We start from the raw sequence: 18,054 nt of genomic DNA on the forward strand, positions 1-18,054 counted from the left end.
GGATTCCGTTCCGGGGGCGGGGAGCGTCCCTCCCGCCTCAGCCCCGCCCATTGCCCGGCCGCCTGCTGTATATGCAAAGCAGGCCCCGCCCCACCCTCCAGGCCCCGCCCAAACTCAAACAACCCCGCCTTCTCCAGTGCAGCCACCGCCCCGCCACGCCCACTGGCCGGGTCCGGCTGAGCAGGCGTGAGCCCCGCTGAGTCCTTCCCGCAGGTCGGTTCAGGCCTGGGTTCCCTTGCCTTCTGTGACCTCTGACTCAGATCCCCTTCAGTTCTGCGTCCGAAAGAATTGCTATAGGAGGCGCCTTGCAGCCCCTGTCCCCAAATCTTCTTGCTAACCCTACAATTCTCCCAGCCCGGCAGGGGCGGGCAGAAGCGGTGACGAGGCACTTTTTGCGTGGAAGGGGAGGGGGAGTGAACAGACCCCGGCGTCCTGGAGCGCCTGCGATCAGTCTGGCTTGTGGGGTGGGGGCGCCGAGCTGGGACCAGGGCGCGGTTCTGGCTGCCGCTGCGTCCCACTCCCACCCCCACCCCCACCCAGTGCGCTTGGCAAAGCAGCTGGCAGGGACATTAGGGCCCATTAGCAAAGGCGAGGTTGCTGGAAGCAAGGGAGGGAGCCTGAAGCTGGGAGGCCAAGAGATGATAGTGTGTGTGTGTGTGTGTGTGTGTTGGGAGGGGCGCTTCTCAGCTGCCACAGCCCTTCGAGCAGGTGGTCAGCACGTATGGGGGTAGGGGGGAGAAAGAGGTTCCCAGCAACAGATGGCTTAGGGAGGGCTGGGGCTTTCAGACAAGGGGTTTGATGGGGGGGGGGGGCGGCCATCTGCACCTGGAGGCCGCCTGTGAGCTCCTCCCTCTCAACGCAGAAAAAAGAGCTGGGGGAAGGGGAGGGCGGCTTTTATTTGGAGGGAAGTTTCAAACCCCCCCCCCCCCCATACACAGGCATGGGGAGAAGGCAGCTGGTGGAGGCCTGAGGGAGGCAAAGGTAAGGGCAGCTCAACCATCCCTCCACCACTGGATCCTGTGAGGCCCTAGCAGAGATGAGGGGCACCCCCTCTCCATGAGTCTGGATCTCCATGAAGGCATGCAGGAGCCAAGGGCTCCCTCAGAAGTTTGGCAGATACCAGTTAAAGGATTCCCTGGCCTAGAGTTCCTAGATGCCCAGTTCAGAGGAGGGAAGAGCTATGAAGTTGGAAGTTCCCTGGCCCCAGGGTTCTGGAGTTCCTGGGCCAAGGAGGGGAGCTGGGCAAGGCTAGGAAGTCCAAGGGGAACTCCCCAGACCTGGAGAAAGGGGAAAGTGATGGCCCACTATGGAGCAGGAATCCCCAGATGGAGGCTGTCATAGGGTCTGCAGGAAGGTCCCCTCTAGTCAGGAGGCTGCTGGCAGTGGTTGTGCCTGGCGACTGGCCCAATAGCGGTGGTAGGTGTCCTGGAAGAGGTCCCGGCAGGCAATGTGGGCATGGAGACGGGCACAGGCCAGAAAGGCCCCTGCCAGCTTACGGTGCAGGGCGTAGGTCTCTTCGGGTGGTGGGCGCAGCCGGTGCTGCAGCAGGACAGGGATGAGGCCCTGTATGCGGCGGGCAGTGTCCCCAGCCCCGAAGTCATACAGACCAGGGGCAGCAAAGGGCTCCCCCAGGATCATCACTGCCTCCACATGGGCGTCGGAGAATGCCTAGGGGTGGGGACAGCAGATGTACCCAAGTGGACACAGTGCCCTCTGCTTACTTGTCCCAGAAGAGACAAATCACCTCAACCCCCTGCAGCCTCAGGTATAAACAAACCCCCAAGCTCCCAAGTCCCCCAAGAGTAATAAGCAGCCTCCACCCCTTCCAGCGCCCCAGTAGGCAGCAGCCCCTTTTATCCCTATAGGAACAGCTTTGGCCTCTTCTGAGCCTCCTAAACAAGCAACCCTCCACTTCCTGCCCCCTAATACCCATTAGCAGCACCCCCAGAACAGATAAGTGGTACCTGTTTTCCAGGGGTTCCTGAGTAGTCAGGAAGCTGCATCCTCCATTTCTCCCCAGATCCCCCTAGAGTTGCCCAGTCCCCCTAGACATGTACTCTCCACCATCCCCAGCAGAGGTAAACCCCATCCGCCCACACCATCCCCAGTTCCTCAGTAGACAGGCTGATCCCCAGTCCTTGCTCCCCTATAGATACCAACCCCCTCTACCTCCAGTGTCTCCCAACCTTGGTTTCAAAGCCTGTGAGGAACTTGAGGTCCCGGGATTTCTGCAGGACCTGGTCTCGGTCTCCCTCTGCTGCAGCCTTTACCACCTAGAGAGATGGGGGTGAGGTAGAGAACAAAGGCCAATGGGGATAAAGGGAGTTCTAGAGCAGAGGTACTACTGGGTTCAGCCTGGCTCACCAAGATTTACCTCCTTTCTCATCTACCGGGGCCTTCCCTCTCACCTAGAAGCTTCTCCCTCCTCACTCTGCCCTTCTGTGTCTCCTTCAAGACTGTTTCAGAGCCTGGCAAGTAGGTGGTTAGCGGTTCTGCCCAACTGGAGCTGCCTGGAAGCCACCACAGTGAAATGGCACAGGGGAAAGTGTCATGGGTCCACACACAACCGGACAAGGATGTGACTGACTGTGACTCCCCACTGTCGAGGGTTGCCAGGGGGCCATCTCTATGTCTCTTGCACTAGATTTTAAGCTCAGTGGACACAGGGATCCCAGCTGGGTATAGTTGTACTCAGGATGCCCTTGGTGAACCTTGCTTTAGCAAATGAGTGTGTGGAGCTAAGTCCCTGTCCAGCCACGTGCTCACAGAGGGAGGCCAAGAGTCCCCCAGCCCCACCAGGTCCAGCCTGCTTGGGCTGACTCCTGGCTGTACCTATGGATTACCTGCCAGATGGCTGAGACTCTAGGGGAGCCACTTTGCCCTTAGGCCTCTGCTTCCTCACCTGTGAGGTGGGATGAGAGATTTCCTCCTCCTAGCTTTTGAGGCCCAGGGCAGTGCCCCCTGTGCAGGGCTCCGCTCAGCACTGTGCCTGCAGAAAGGGTGCACTCTATAGATTCTGAGCTAGTCTTCTTATTAGGAACTGGCTGTGAGGGTCCTTGCTATATAGAAGATGGACCCTGGGTTCAGCCCTCTCCTGCTGGGTTGCTTTCTTGAGGGGAGGAGGAACACAGGATTCATCTGGCAGTTCTGTTCTGTCTCAGCTCCCCTTGCCCATGCCTGTCTGACCATCTGTCAGGTCTTGGACTTCAGGGGCCCATGTGACAGGGCTTTTGTAAACCAGAAAAGCCTAAGTAGGCCTGGGGGGCAGGGGCAGGTGTTGGTGGGAAGCGGGATGTTCCAACTACATAGAGGCCTTGACTTTGGGCCTCAAGTGGCCAGCAGAGACAGTCCCAAGAGGCCTGGTGGGGGAGTGTTTACCAGCTCAAGGGTGGCCTCAAAAGAGTTCTCAAGGCAGAGCCATGAGCCTGGTCACAGTCACTCCCTCTCCTGACTCTCAGCCTGTCAGCTCCCAAGGCCTGTCCATTAGGCATCCCTCCCAGCTGGCCCCCTCTGCCCCTCTCCACATCCTCCTGGGCTCACAGCACTGTCTTAGAGACCACTTGTTAGTCAGAGTTTTCTAATTCTACGTCCCTCAACTGCTCAAATCCTTTCTGCAGCTTCGCAGGGCACAGCAATGAAGTATAAGATGCAAAACTGGCCTCTGAAACCCAGACTAATTTGGCTCCACCCCCCATCCCAGCCTAACTCAGACATGAGTTTCCTTTGGTCCTCTAGGGCCTACCACTCAAAATGAAATCCCTATACAAGCAACCTTGACGCCATCTGGAACCTTGTGGGAGATGTAGTATCTTACACCTAAATCCAGACCACAACCTGCATTTCACAGGACCGCCAGGGTTTAACTGGATTGCTACCTGCACATTAAAGTCTAGAAGCACTGTCCCAATGGGGCTATGCTTTGGTGCCTCTTGACTTTGTACAAGTTTATCTGGAATGCCCTTCTAGCCTCTTCCTGACTGGCTCTCTTCATCCCCCAGGTCTCCAATTCCAAAGTCTCACCTCCAGGAAGCCTTCCCTGATCCCCAGGGTAGGTCAGGCTCCTCCTTTGGGGCACTCACAGTTCTCTGCACTCCCCCGGCTCAGCCTCACCCCTCTGGGTCCTGTTAGGTCAGTGATGGTACATTCTGAAGGTGGGGACTTGAGTTGGACTTGGGTATCATCCCGAATAGGGCTCAGCACAGAGAAGGTGCCAGAGTGTTTGAATTGATGGTTAGATGATTACAAGAACCAGGCTGAATGTTCAATCTCAACTAATTAGTGAGAGAGTTCCCTGTGGCCTCTGAGACAAACTGACCGTTGGCAAGAGACAGGCAACACAGGTGTGGAGCACAGGCTGCAGGGAGGTCTGGGAGTGCAGGCTGGACACTAAGGGCCTGGACGGGATGGTCATCATGGACCCTTCTCCTAAGGCAGGGGTCGAGAACATGGGCTCCAGAACCAGACCACCGGTGTGTGACTCCCAGGGCTGCTGGGATCTTGGACAACCTCTCTAATGGGGCTGAAAGTGGTTGTGATCCCATAGAATTGCTGTATGGTTTCTAATCAGTCTATGTAAAATCCTTAAAATAGTGCCTGATGTAATATTAAGTGCTTGGTACTTATTAGCTGCTCTTAAAATTACCATTATTTCTTAATTCTAGATACTCTATTTCTCCTTCTTATCCCTTTGCTTCAGTATCTGGGTTGAGCCTTGAACCTGCAGAGTCTCCAGAGTCAGGGGAACTCCTCACCTCGATATAATGGTCTGTGAACTCCGTCCCAAATTCTCGGCTTGCACCAAAGTCCAACAAGGTCACCTGGGAGTGAGGAGTGGCAAGAGGGAACACTGGGAGCCCATCGACACCCCCATGGGGGCAGCTAGGGCCCATCCTTCCTCCCTGAAGACCTCCCGGCTCCTGCTGGGGTCCCTGCCCAACTGCCTCAACGGCTCTCAGCCTCCAGTCTGCACACTTCCCAACCACCCCCGAGTGGCAAATGAAGAGACCTCGCTTTTATTTTTTTGGTCCTATTTGCTTTTATAACAAATTTTAGGCCCATTTTTAAAAAATCCAGAGAAAAATAAGACATATAAAAAAGTAAATGAACAGCCACCTGGCTTAGAATATCACATACTACCAATCCAGGTGGAGCCTTCCATGTACCCCACATATCCAAGGGTCTTTTCCAAGGTCATCACTTTCCTGAAACTACTATTATTAAATAATTTCTTCAAATTCCCATGCATGCATTTCTACATTTCCTATATACATGTGCACCCACAGACAAAATATAGTTCACACACTTTAAAACTATATAAATTAATTATCCTGCAGCTCATGCTTTTGGCTCAGCGTGGTTTTATAGTTTATCTTGTTGCTATGTGTAGGTCTGGCTCATTCATTCATTTTTCAACAGTACATAAGGGCTTCATTGCATGAATATATTACAACGCTTTGGTGTAACTGACGAACAATGTGGCTATTGCTAGGTTTTGTGTTCAGTGAACTCTTGTGCGAGTTTCTCTAGCACAGTGGAGTTTGACCACAACCAACAGGAAGAAGTATGGTATAGAGGTGGGGTGCAGCTCGGTGGCAAAACACTTGCCTAGCATGCCTGAGGCCCTGGGTTCCATTTCCGGCACCACAAAAAAGAAAACTGAAAGTTTATACCAAGGGCCCAGGCAAATGCATACACAAATATAAACATTATACAAAAGTATCCAAAAATAACATGGCTCCCTCCCATGTGGGACATGCCCATAATTCTGTTAAAACACGTGTATACACACAATACTATGGAGCCTATGAATAACTATCAGCACTCACAACACTTCCTGGAGTTAGAAAAGTCACCCTGTGGAGGGTATGAGCCTAGGAGGGGATGTGCTTGCTCATGGTGGAGGCAGGGGAAGGAGTTGAAGGGACAGGTTGGAGACTCAGGGGGCCACAGAAGAGGGCTCAGACTTGACCTGGAGGGCAGAGGGGGCTGAGGAAGGGAAATTGTGTCTAGATTTGTGTTTGAAAAAGGTCCCTCTGGGAACAAACGGGACAGCACTTTGGAGAGCCAATTGGGCAACCTCTAGTGAAAGCCAAGATGTGTCCACCAACAGGAAAAATCTGCAGGTCCAAACTCTCACCTCTAGGTCTTTTTACACCTGCGCCCTCTGCCCGGAACACTGACCTGCTCCCCGCATGGCTGTCTCCTTCCCTCTCTGGTCTCAGAATTAATGGCGACACCTTCATGAAACCTTCCGTTATTCCTTGCTGGGTCAGGCATGACCCTGGAGTCCCACATCTCCCTCCTTCCTTCCCACCATTCCAGCCCTGACCACTCTGGCCTCTGCTTCCCCACTGTGGCACTAACACCTCTAGGTCATCATCAGTGGAATGGCAGAGGAAATGACATGTCACTTCTGGTCAAAGCAGTTAGGCAGGAGGTTACACTCTCAACCTTCTCCTTCCTCTGGAAGCAGCACATGGCAAGGCCTAGCGGAAGGCATAGCCACCAAAGGGGAGAAGTCTGGTCTCTAAGTCACTGCATTCAGAAGGCCATCCCAGCCTGCTGTGTGAGCAATAAACTAGTGTGTTCAGCGACTGGTCTATCAGGGAATATTGTTAAGGCAGCTAAGGTACCCCGACTCTCACCAGAAGGAACCAACCTGGTGGCTGGAGTCATCGTACAGGAAGTTGGCCCAGTTGGGGTCTGTCTGCATGAATCTGAACTCGAAAAGCTCCCGCAGACACAGCCTCAGGAGCTGGAAGCAGATCTGGGGTGGGGAGAAGACACCTCAAGTGATGTGACCCTGTGCAAGGCCCTTCCTAGCCTCAAGAGGGAGCCAGGGCCTGGCCCTCCCTACTGCCCCACAAGGCAATTACCTGGTTCCGGACATCCTGACTCAGTCCCTGGCACTGATCCAGAGGGACACCTCCGGCCAGTTCCATGCCCAACACCCGCCTTGTGCACAGCTCCTTAACCACAGCTGGCACCCGGAAGAAGGGGTCATCTGCCAACAGCTGCCTAGGGCAGGAGGAAGGGGAAGGAATGGAGTTTCTTGCTCAGGATCCTCTGAGATGGCCTTCATGAAACCCTTCTCTATGCTCTTCCTTCTCTCCTGGACTTCTCTTGCCTTCGTCTGCCCTGGGTGATAGCCAATACCTGACCTGACTGACATTTAGCAAATCTCTCTGTAACCTACGAAGCTTGCTCTTTAACTGGGTGTTGTTGCAGACCATCCACAACTTCCCTATTGGAAACCCTTCTCTGACTTCTGGTTATACAAGGATAAGCTCAATGTATTTAGCTTATGCACCACTATTTAAAAATCAATTTATTAATCCATCCCCAAGATGGTCACTGAATATCTGAGTCAATAATGATACTCTCTAGTCGCTCCTTAAGAGTCGCTGCAGGAGTGCCCCCTAATGTTTTTTGGTGGTACTGGGGAATGAACCCAGGTATCCTCTTCCACTGAGCCATATCCCAGCTCTTTTGGTGAATTCTGAGACAAACTCTCACTAAGTTGCCCAGGCTGTCCTTGAACTTGCAATCTCGGGCCTCAGCCTCCCAAGTTGCTGGGATTACAGGCGTGCACCACCGTGACTGGCAGGAGTCCCCCTTAATTTGTGGTTTCATTTCCCAAGGATTCAGTTACTTGCAGTCGACTATGGCCTGAAAATATTAAATGAAAAATTCCAAAAGAAAACAATTCACAAGTTTTAAAAATGCACACCATTCTGAGTATCACAATAAAGTCTCACTCCATCCTGCCTGGGACATGAATCATCACCTTGTCTAGGATATACACACTGTATATGCTACCCGCCTGTTAGTCACTTAGTAACCATCTCAGTTATCAGAGGTTGTGTTTTAACAATGGTCCCAAAGCAGGAGTGATGCTGGCATTTCAGATATGCCAAAGAGAAGTGTAAAGTGCTTTTCTTTAAGCCAAAAGGAGAATGTTCTTGACTTAATAAGAGGAAAAAATCATAGGCTGAAGTTGCTAAGATCTACAGCACAATCAAATCTGTGAAACTGTGAAGAAGGAAAAAAGAAATTCATGATAGTTTTGCTGTTACACCTCAGACTGCAAAAACTGTGGCCGCAGTGCATGATAAGTACTTAGTTAAGATGGAAAAGGCATAAATTTGTGGGTGGAAGATTTCAGTAGAAGTGTTTTGACTAAGGGCTCTGTGTTGCTCCAAGAAGCACTGTGCCTAAGCTAAACTTCACCATAGGTAGAACAGCTGATATAGGGTTTGGTACTATCCAGTTTCTGGCATCCATGGGGGTCTTGGAATGTGTCCCCTGTGGATGTGAGTAGGGGCTGCACTCTGAACACTGGTAAATAAAGGGAAGGAGTCCTTCTCTGTCTTTGTGCTGCACAATGCTGCAGCCAGCCCTGGCCTGTCCCCACCAGAGCTCACACCCTTAAAGACAAGTGTAGATTGAGATAAGCGTGTCCAATTAAGACTAGGAAGGCAAATGAGTGAGACCTCTCATGGAAGACACGTGGTATGGTGGAGAGTGAGGAGGGACCAGGCAGATGGGCAGAGGCCCGGGGGATGGGCCCTGCGGAGTCCTGCAGAAGACTCCCACAGGGGCGTGCTCTGGCTCCTCAGCCTGCTTTGCATGTCCATCCTCAAGGCCCTGATTCAAGCTGATATTTTTTATATTTTCTGATATTTGAACCACTTCTGAAGAGCCCTGTGCTGCATTTAATCAGCACAAGTCCCCCCACACACACCTTTTTTTTTTTTTTTTTTTTTTGGTACTAGGGATTGAACCCAAGGGACTTTAACACCGAGCCACATCCCCAGCCCTTTTTATTTTGAGTCAGGTTCTCACTAAATTGCTTAGGGCCTTTGTAAGTTGCTGGCCTTGAACTTGCAATCCTCCAGCCTTAGCCTCTTGGGTCATTGGAATTACAGGCATGTGCCACCGTGCTTGGCCAGCACAAGTCCCTTTTATTATCTCCGCCCAGTGAGGACACCCTTCTGAGGTTACTGTACAGAATCAGCTCAGTGTGGTAAGGGCTGACTCGAGACTGGATCCCATATCTGTTTAAGTCTGCCTTCTGCTGACTCCTCACTGTCTACTATGCTTGGCACATTGTAGACCCTCAGTAAAAGTGTGGCGGGTCCTGCTGGTGTCATTAATTGTTGTGCATTACCATACTTCCAAGATATAGCCACACTATCCTATGTAGCTTGTTTGTTTATTTTCACTGCTATATATTCCGCTGATGAATACATCATAATTTGTTTATCTATGCTAAACAGATTCAAAATTTGGGTTGTTCCAGTTTGGGGATCTTAGAAACTATGCTGCTCTAAGGATTCTAGAACAGTCTGATGGTATATAATGGCATAAGTATCCCTACCGTATTCAGCAAGAAGGGCAATAGCTAGGCTGAAGGTGTGGGTACCAAGGTTTATTTGATGGTGCCATAAGTGTTCTCCAAATGGCTGTTTCAAGCAGGGTGCACTGGTGCACACCTGTAATCTCAGTGACTCGGGAGACTGAGACAGGAGGTCTGAAAACTTGAGGTCAGACTTAGCAACTTAGCAATGCCCTGTCTCCAAATAAAAAATAAAAAGAGCTGGGGATATAGCTCAGAGGTAAAGCACCCCTGAGTTCATTCTCTGGTACCAAAAATGAAAACGAAATGCTTGCATCAATATCTCCTCCTGCCCATTGTGAGAAAGGGAAGCTCTGAAGTCCAATCCTCTCTAATGTTGATGCTGCCAGATGGCTCGATCTTTGTCAGTCCAGCAAGATGCCATCACACACACCTGTAATCTCAGTGCCTGGGAGGCTGAGGTAGGTGGGTCACAAGTTTGAGGCCAGCCTCAGCAATATAGCAAGGCCCTCAGTAATTTAGCAACTTAACTCAAAATTTTAAAAGGGCAGAGGGCAGGGAGTGTGGCTCAGTGGTAAAGCAACCTGGGTTTAATCCCCAGTACCAAAAGCAAACAAACAAAAACTCTGTCGGTTCAGTATGTGTATCAGTGTCATGGTACAATTAAGCACCTATGTCAGGCCACCGTGGATATGCATCCTGACACACAGAGGATACAAGGGGACAAGTGAAGTAACAATAAAAGAAAAATAAATGAAAGAAAGAGTTTGCCGGGCAAGTCTCAGGGCTGTAGCTGCCAGAGGCTGGGGGACATCCACTTCCAGCTCACGGTGGGTAGGAATGAAGGGAGGAGGAAAAAGACGGAGGGAGGGGCCTCGGGGCCTTCAGAGAGGCCAGCTCACCTGAAGTTCTGGGCACAAGCCGCCTCCCGACGGTAGTCACACTCCCACGTCAGCTCCTGCTGCAGGGCCTGTAAGCTCTGCTCCGCAAACAGGCCTGAGAGGCAGCCATGTCAGTCAGGAAAGGCCACAGCCCGTGTCCCCTGCCTGAGCCCTCGCGTGCCCATGAGTGCCTTCCCTTGCCAGTTATGCCTTTCTCTGTTCCTCTCACTGTCCCTCACACCTCTGTCCCAGGTCTTTCACTTTCTGGGCACTTTTTCTCCATCTTTCCCATAACCGTGTCTCTGTGTAGGTGTGCATGTGTGCTTGTGCACATGCTGAGGAAGGAACCCAGGGCTTGTGCCTTGCACATACTAGGCAAGTGCTCCATCACTAAGTCATATCCTTAGCCCCCCAGCTTTTTTGCAGGACTGCAGACTGAAACCAGAGGCACTTACCTCTGAGCTACAACTCCGGCCCTTTTTATTTATTTATTTATTTTTTTTGCGGTGCTGGGGATCGAACCCAGGGCTTTGGGCTTGCAAGGCAAACACTCTACCGACTGAGCTATCTCCCCAGTCCCCTTTTTATTTTGAGACAGGGTCTCACTAAGTTGTCCAGGTTGGTCTCAAACTTGCAATCCTCCTGCCTCAGCCTCCAGAGTGACTGGGATTACAGGTACCAGCTTGTGGTCTCCCCTGGGCTCCATCTCTTTCCCATGTACACCCCAACCCCAAGGCAGCCCTCAACAGTCCTGCAGTCCCACTGTCTCCTGTTCATACTCCCACATGGCTCTGTGCTGCTCATCCCTTCCAGGCCTGTCTCTCACCCTCTCTCTCTCACACAAACATCCTGCTGTATCTTCTGCAGGCTCTGTCTCCTGTGCTCTAACAAACACGAGCTGTCCCGCTCACTCTCCCTTTCTGCTTCTGTGGCCCTTCTGTGCCTACAGTCAGTCTCGCGCCCCCGCACACCCCGTGTGTGTTTCTGGATTTCGGTCTGGGCTTCGCTTCTTCATGGCTGCCACAGACTCCTGCTCTCTGGACTCTCCCTGCTCAGCACCCTTTCCTGTCTTGCACACACTAGTGTGCAACCACACCCACACCCTCCTGAGCTCGCCCCCTGGCCAGCCCTCCTTTCCCCTTCAGACGTCTCTTGGTAAGGGAGAGTGGGTGCCTCACCCTCTGGCAGGGCTGTACTCATCTTGAGCACGGCCAGCAGGTTCTGCACGTCACTCTGGATGCTCTGGGCAACACCTGGGTACTGCAAGGGGAGGAAGGGGAATTGGGAGTCACTGCTCTGGGATAGCAGCGTGCCCACCCCCACCCTTCCCAGCGCCCCCACTCACCTGGATCTTCACAGCCACCTCTGTCCCGTCCCTCAGCAAACCCTGGTGCACCTGCCCAATTGAGGCAGCAGCAAAGGGGACCTCCTCCAGGGAGGCCACCTTGGCCCGCCAATCCTTGCCCAGCTCCTCTTCGAGAACCCTCTGTGGGGAGTGGTCAAAACAATCACTTCATGTTTACGGACGGCTAAGGTCATTCCCCGTGCTGAGTGTTTGATGTGTTCATAACCCTGAGAAAGGCTTTGGCTGCTCCCCTGCTTTGCAGGTGTGGAAACTGAAGCTCAGAGAGAAGTCTCTTGCTCAGGTGACTAGCCAGGTGCTGGCAGGCTGGGAGGCCCAGCCCAGCTTGTCTCTCCCGAGTCCATACTCCTTAAGCTATGCAGGTAGTTTTGGGAATTGCTTTGATTTTAGTTAAGATTGATAATAATCTTTTATTATATTCCTGTACTGTATTATTACCTGGAAATTAACATGATAAAGAAGAGCTTCCTGTGGGTCAAGTCCTGTGCAGAGTGGTTGGGAGAGGCAGTAGCTACCTAGGGTCACACTGTAAGTGAGCAGAACAGAGACTGAAGGCAGGCAACAGCTAGATTCTGGAGTCCACAAACAGTTCATGCCCCGGGCACTAACTCAGTGCCAGCTACTGTGCCAGCCTATTTACTGATATGATATCCTTTATTAAAAAAAGTAATAATCACAGCTAAAACTTGACTACCACTCATGGTGTGATGGGGTAGTTCTAGGTGCTCTATGCAATGTAAACCAAATGCTCCAGCATACACATTACATACTGATTTACCTGACCCCAGGACAGGTGCCTCTCACTAGTATTTCCCCAGAAGAGGTAAACTGAGGCATGGAGAGGTCAAGGCATGTGCCTGATTGGCAGAGATGGATTTTGAACCCTAACTATTGTGCTTAGCTGCCTCGACAGCACCGAGTCCCTGCACCATCCCCTCAGTTAATCACAATGGTGTGTGTAGGAGGTGTGTGATTTGGTGATACCCATTTTACAGATAGGGAAACTGAGGTTCGAGGACAGGGAGTAGGGCAATGAGGGGAGGTCCGGGTAGGTGTTGAGATGGAGTGAGCCTCCTTGCCAGCCCCTCCCACCAGATACTCACCAGCATCTGCCAGCGGGGCATGAAGTCAGCGCTTTGGCGGACCCGCTCGAAGATGCGCTGCAGCTGGGGGCTGATGAAGCTGTTGTCTTGGGAGACAGCAGAACAAGGGGAACAGTGAGAGAGAGATGAGGAGGGGCCCACGTGAGTACCTGAAGTCAGGGTTTGTTGGTGGGTGGGGATGGGGTGGAAGTCAAGCCAGTCACGCTGTACCCTGGATGCTGAGCATCTGGCCGACCTTGAGGGCAGCCCCCCGAACCGTACACAAGGTCTGCACGATCCGTTCAGCGTTGGCCTCTGATAGGAAAGGGCTGGAGCCTGGCTGGGAGCCGCCCTCTGGGGAGGAGAGAATAACCATTAGTATTACAATCAAAAAAACAATCAGTAAACACCACACAGTGCATGTGGTCACTAGAATGGCTACAATGAAAGAGGGGAGACCAAGGCTGCCAAAGACAGGTAACATGCTTGACAGGAGGGTGCTGGCTCGAGCCTCTGGAAAACAGCTGGGAAGTTTAGTAAGGCGCACACCTGAACTCCATGTGATTCCCCAGATGTTCACAGTCACATCTCACAAACTTAATACCAAACAAAAGAAGCCAGACACGTGAGAATGCACTGTCTGATTATATTTGTATTGTTCTGTTTTGGTTTTCTGTGGTCCTGGGGATTGAATCCAGGAGCACTCTACCATTGAGTTACATCCCGAGCCCTTTATTATATTTTCACTTTGAGACAGGGTCTTGCTAAGTTGCTGAGCTTTTAATCCTTCTGCCTCAGCCTCCTGTGTTGCTGGGACAGAGGCGTGCACCACCCCGTCAGCCTTGTTTTAATCTGAATATGTACCCTCGCTTTTGTTTCAGGGCACTGACTTGTGGAGGCATCTCACCCACGAATGCTATACATCTAATTCCACCTCTGGTTACAGATTGACGGGCACTCCTACTATTTTCAGGTTCTCCTGCTTAAACTTAGGAACTCCCAGTGGCTTATACCTTTGCTTGGATGGTATGCTCCTGTTTATCAAGGCCCTGACTGTGGCTTTAGCTCTGTTCTGAGCACAACTCTGAGAGAGAATATTATCATGACCCTCATTTTTCAGACGAGGAAACTGCAGCTCAGGGATGGTGCCTCTTACCCCAGGTCATACAGCAAGGATTGGAACCCAGGTGGTATGGCTCACTCACCTGACTGCTGAGGTCCTCCTGGCAGCGACTTCTTGGCTACCTCGGCCAGTGCTCCTAGTCCCAAGCTCACAGCCAGTCCTGGATAGGGAGAAAGGAGCCTGAGTGCCTGCTTGCCTGGGGCCTCTCTTCTCTAGGTCTCTCTCGAATGCTTGTCTCCTGACCCTTGTTGCCAGCTGTCTGCAGCTCTGTCTCCAACTCAGGTTCTTACACTCTTTTTGCCCAGGTTTGCCTTCTGTGTGATGCTCTCCCTTTCTTTATCCTTCTCCACCAAGTGTCCACCTCCCTCATAGCAGTTCAAAGTCCTGGCTGCACATTAGAGTCATCTGCAGGGCTTTTGTAAATTGAGGGCCCAGATTAACCCACCCCTGAGATTCTGATGAGGTCTGAGATGAGGCCTAAGAATCTGTAGTTTTTTAAGCACCCCAGCTGATTCTAGTGTACACCTAAGGTTAAGGTTAAGAATGCCCTGGAATGACAGCCCTGGGACTATCTTTTGGTGACTCCCATTTCACTCTACACACCTCCTCTTATGTTCTTCTCTCCTACGTCAGTTATTTCTCCATTTCTACCTCTTCCTTCATATCTTTCTAGGTCTCCTCTCTGCTCCTTCCTCCCTTTTTGTTCTCTCCAGCTCTGATTTCCTCTGCTTCCTCTCCCTCCTTGTCTATATGACCTCTTGAGTCTTGGAACCTCTTTGATGTCACCATTTCTGTAAATTATCATAGCTGGCATTTTCTGAGTGCTTGCTACACACCAGGTACTGTTTTCAGTACCTCATATGCTTTAACTCATTTCATCCTGTCACCTTTGGAAATATGCTTTACAGAAAAAAGGAACTGAGGCCCAGAGAAGTTAAGTAACTTGCCCAAAATGACAAGGTGAAAACACAGCAGAGTCACCCTTGGAACCATGGGTAGCCTGGTGCCAAAACTCTAACCAGTGTAACTCAACTGCCTTTTCAACTGTGAATCCTTTTTTTTTTTTTTTTTTTTTTTAGTACTGGGGATTGGACCCAGGGGTGCTCTACCACTGAGCTCCACCCCCAGCCCTTTTTATTTTGTATTTTGAGACAGGGTCTTGATAAATTGCTGAGGCTGGCCTTAAACTTGTGATCCTCCCGCCCCAGATTCTCAAGTTGCTGGGATTACAGGTGTGTGCAACCTCACCTTGCCTTTTCTTCTGTGTGTGCGTGTGTTTGTGAGACACAACTCATAGACTCAAGTGATCCTCCCACCTCAGTCTCCCAAATAGCTGGGACTAAAGGCATGCACCACCACACCTGGTTGTATTATTTTTAAAAAGTGTTAGTTGCAACCCATTAAATTATTTTGTGCAGGTTTGAACAACCCTGCAACATGACCCTGAGTCAAGGTAATCCCCTCACTTAGCTGCCATTTCCTCATCCGTGGAATGGAAATAAATACTCATGATCTCAGTACAAGGAGTTCGCTGTGTAGGGGACCTTGCACATTACAGGTTCTCAATAAATGTTTCCATTACATCCCTCTATTTTTCTTGGCTTTGCAGACCTTGGCCTTTGTCACTCTTTCCCTGTCTCTCTGCCCTCTCTTCATTTCTGATCCATCTTTCTCCGTCTTCATTCATATTGTCTCTTCTGATCTAAGTCACACCTACCCCCAAAGCTGGCCAGACGACTGATGCGGGAGGCAGGTACCTTGCGTTCTTGAGAGCGGTTGCTCAGCTAGGAAATGGAGAGGTCTGAGGTGAGGTGGGCACAGAGCTGGAGGAGTCCAACCAACCTGCACCACCCACTTCCTCAAGATCAGGGAGCGGGCAGCCTTCATGGATATTGCTGGGCGAGGGGCAATGATACCTGGGGCCGGGGTATCTTTCTGACACAGGCCTCCCGTGCTCTGCGAATGTCCTCCTCACCTAGTCCTCTTCCAGACCCATCCTGATGAAATTTTTGGGCCCAAGACCCCCCACATGGTCCCTGCAAGAGATGTGAGTTTTGGTAAGAAGTGGAGGATACAGGGTCTGCCTGGACTTTTTGGACCCCTCCCTGTTCTTTCTTTTTTTCATTGCTGGGGATGGAACTCAGGACTTCATGCATGCTAGGCAAGCACTCTACCACGGAGCCATCCCCAATCCCCCCAACCTGTTCTTTTACCTCTTGAACCCTCCTCCAGTCCCCTCCCACTGGGAACCATCTCCCCAGTCTCTTACCCACCAGGGGGGCCTAGGCACCTGGCCCCCACAAGGCGGAACAACAGTCCGGCCCACTTGTCCACAGGTCCCCTTCAGTAGACCAACCACCTCCAACCACATTGCCTAAGAGACAAGAGGAGAGATGATGATGAAGATGATGATCATGATAATGATGATGATGATTTGGTATTGGGGACTGAACTTGTGGGTTGAGCCACATCCCCCGTCCTTTTTTGTATTTTATTCTTGCTGAATTGCTTAGGGCCACGCTAGGCTGAGGCTGGCTTTGAATTAGAGATCAAGAGGAGGGATTATTTAGAAAAGAGTTCTTGTACTGGCCTCTCTGCTTTGCTCCTTCTTTCCCATGTCCACCTTCTCTAAGATTGCCATCTACTAAAGACCTCCTCCTTTGCTAATAGATTCCCACAGTTTCTTCTGTTACCCCCCTGGTTGGCAGGAACCCACTGTTCTCCCTATGTGCCTCCCAAAACCCATTCCCGCCCCCATTGTTGCTAGGGTCCTACCCCGTTGCTAGACACCCACAGATCCTCCAGGGCTACCTCTCTACCTTTCTGAGCCCCTCGTTGCTAGGCACCGCCTTAGCCCTCTGTTGCTAGGCACCCACAAGTCCTCCCGTGTCCCCCCACCGCGTTACTGGGCATCTCCCCCAGTTGCTAAGCACCAACTGTTCAGCTCCGGGCCAGCGACGCATGGGGCCCTGCTGTTCTTCCGGGAACATCTGCACGCCCGCCCCCTCCGGTCAGTTAGCCAATGGCGGAACAGTGAATCGCTGACAGCACGACGTGCATTCCGCTGTGCGCAGGGGGCGGGGCCAGGGGCGGGACCCAGGCGCTGGGCTTGCGGGGATTGTTGGAGCACGGTTGGGCGCTCAGTAGTGCTTATTCCCTTCCACTCACTTCAAAGTGCCTTATAAGCAGCGGGCCTTTCTGCTCCCTATACTGTCTTTCTTGGAAGCATCACTTTTCCTTACAAACGTCACGCTTCTTTGCATGAACATCTTGCCAACCTCCCTTCTTGTTTTTCCTCCTGGCAGGCTCAACATCTCTCCTTTGAACACGCATTCTCCCAAGCAAACATTTCTCTGTACAGAGAGAGAGCCCCTCCATTCTGCACAAACACCCACATCCTGGCACTCATCCTCCTTCCATGCGCACATAAATCCTCTGCCTTGCTTGCCAAATGTCTCCCGCTCACACCCTCAACTCTCCCGTGTACCTAAACCCCCTCACTTGCACACTGAGCCTCTATTCCCTTACACACCCTGCTCTCTGCTCCACACCCACCTGCGGGATGGCTCGAGTGGGAGTCCTCTCTTTCCTGTAGGCCTGACATTTCCCAGAACACACTCAGCCAAGATTCCCAGTGCTGAGTCAGGAAACTTGGCATCCCAGAAAAATCAGCTCCCAGTCCATCTGGGTGTGTGTGTGTGTGCTGGGGGCTGACTCACCCCTCTTCTCACTGTCTGGAATAGAAACAGCTGGCTGGGGCAACTCCCACTACTGGGAAAGGGGGAAATGCCGATGTGTCTCCCACAGCAACCGGCTCCCCCTTCCAACTGTCTTTGTCGGGAATCAGGACTCCCTGTCTCTGTCCCTCTGTTGTGTGACCTCAGAAGAACCCTGGTCCCTCTCCGAACCTCAACTTTCCAACCTGTATCATGTACAGGTGAGACCCTGACTCTGACTTTTCATTGGCCTATAGAGGGATGACTCATTCTAGAGCCTTGGGTCTATGCCCATTGTTCCCCCACAAGGTGATTCAATTTCAAAGATTGAAACTACCTCCTGTCCCCCTCTAATGGTGATGATCTGACTCAGGAGTTGGGGGTAGCTCACCTTTGGCGGCAAACTATGTAAAAAAAAAAAAAAAACCTATGACAAATAACCCTACAGGGCTGTGGCTGACAGTGCCAAGCCTGACACCACATGTTTCATGTACATGAGATCATACCAAATGGCTCCAGGGCTACAAACAA

General features: G+C 51.6%; 1 protein-coding gene across 1 annotated transcript; it reads right to left on the reverse strand.

Annotated features, from left to right (window-relative positions):
* Nucleotides 1–887: 887 nt before the first annotated feature.
* On the reverse strand, nucleotides 888–16,826 carry Coq8b (coenzyme Q8B). The gene is made up of 15 exons (XM_047527866.1): nucleotides 16,741–16,826; nucleotides 16,077–16,181; nucleotides 15,724–15,843; nucleotides 15,525–15,591; nucleotides 13,890–13,967; nucleotides 12,916–13,038; nucleotides 12,706–12,791; nucleotides 11,585–11,725; nucleotides 11,418–11,499; nucleotides 10,261–10,354; nucleotides 6,876–7,017; nucleotides 6,659–6,766; nucleotides 4,752–4,817; nucleotides 2,187–2,273; nucleotides 888–1,668 (listed from the first exon to the last, which is right to left on the reverse strand). Exons 1-15 carry the CDS (start codon nucleotides 16,795–16,797, stop codon nucleotides 1,366–1,368), a joined length of 1,659 nt encoding a protein of 552 aa, XP_047383822.1. The 5' UTR covers nucleotides 16,798–16,826; the 3' UTR covers nucleotides 888–1,365.
* Nucleotides 16,827–18,054: the final 1,228 nt, after the last annotated feature.

The sequence above is a fragment of the Sciurus carolinensis genome, chromosome 16 (assembly GCF_902686445.1).
Source record: "Sciurus carolinensis chromosome 16, mSciCar1.2, whole genome shotgun sequence".
Lineage (NCBI taxonomy): Eukaryota > Metazoa > Chordata > Mammalia > Rodentia > Sciuridae > Sciurus > Sciurus carolinensis.

Coding starts and splice junctions, on each gene's coding strand:
- Coq8b (XM_047527866.1), bottom strand. CDS start 16,797: ATGTTCCCGGAAGAACAGCAGGGCCCCATGCGTCGCTGGCCCGGAGCT. Junction 15,592..15,723: donor GAAAGATACCCCGGCCCCAG/GTATCATTGCCC, acceptor TCCATTTCCTAG/CTGAGCAACCGCTCTCAAGA. Junction 7,018..10,260: donor GCTTGTGCCCAGAACTTCAG/GTGAGCTGGCCT, acceptor CTCCTGCCCTAG/GCAGCTGTTGGCAGATGACC.